The following is a 592-nucleotide window of genomic DNA, read 5'->3' as shown; positions in this document are numbered from 1 at the left end:
TGCTGGTGGGGCCACCGGCTGGTGGGGACAGCGGTGAGATGGGCTGGCACGGCACGGGGCAGGCAGGGTGCGGGGCTGGCACAGCGTGGGCAGGCAGGGTGCGGGCAGGCAGGGTGCGGGGCTGGCACGGCGTGGGCAGGCAGGGCGTGGGGCTGGCACGGTGTGGGCAGGCAGGGTGCGGGGCAGGCAGGGCACCCACCTTCTGGCTCTGCTGCTCGCACTCGCACCGCAGCACCTCGCAGTCGCGGAACTTGTTCTTGAGCAGGTCCTGCTTGGAGGCGGAGAAGAGCAGCCCCTTGGCGTCCAGCGGCCCGATGATCTCGTACCAGATGGGGCTGCCCTCCCGGTCGTAGCCGCACATCCCCCCCGACATGTACTTCCTGATCACCTGTGGGAGCAGAGGGGGCTCAGGGGGACCGTGCACCCCACACACACCCCCCCCGGGGAGGGGCAGTCCCCTCCTCCAGGGACACCCACCCCAGGGCTGGGGACACCCACCTCGGGGGCCTCCCAGGCGATGATGTTGTCAGCGTCCATGTGCTTGCGGACCTCGACGTGCTGCGAAGGGGGGGGGGGGGGCGGAGCAAGCAAA

At 71.1% G+C, this 592-nt stretch overlaps 1 protein-coding gene across 1 annotated transcript in view; it reads right to left on the bottom strand.

Annotated features, from left to right (window-relative positions):
* Positions 1-592, bottom strand: part of LOC103899618 (SEC14-like protein 2) — a 6,557-nt gene that overhangs the window by 4,414 nt on the left and 1,551 nt on the right. Inside the window, exons 3-4 of the mRNA XM_009280116.1 lie at positions 499-558; positions 200-388 (exon numbers count right to left, since the gene is read on the bottom strand). Of these exons, the coding sequence (XP_009278391.1) occupies positions 200-388; positions 499-558 (249 nt within the window). The remainder of the gene's footprint in view (positions 1-199; positions 389-498; positions 559-592) is intronic.

This window comes from Aptenodytes forsteri, unplaced genomic scaffold (assembly GCF_000699145.1).
Source record: "Aptenodytes forsteri isolate BGI_AS27 unplaced genomic scaffold, ASM69914v1 Scaffold196, whole genome shotgun sequence".
NCBI classification, from domain to species: domain Eukaryota; kingdom Metazoa; phylum Chordata; class Aves; order Sphenisciformes; family Spheniscidae; genus Aptenodytes; species Aptenodytes forsteri.
This window is presented reverse-complemented; position numbering and strand designations above follow the sequence as displayed.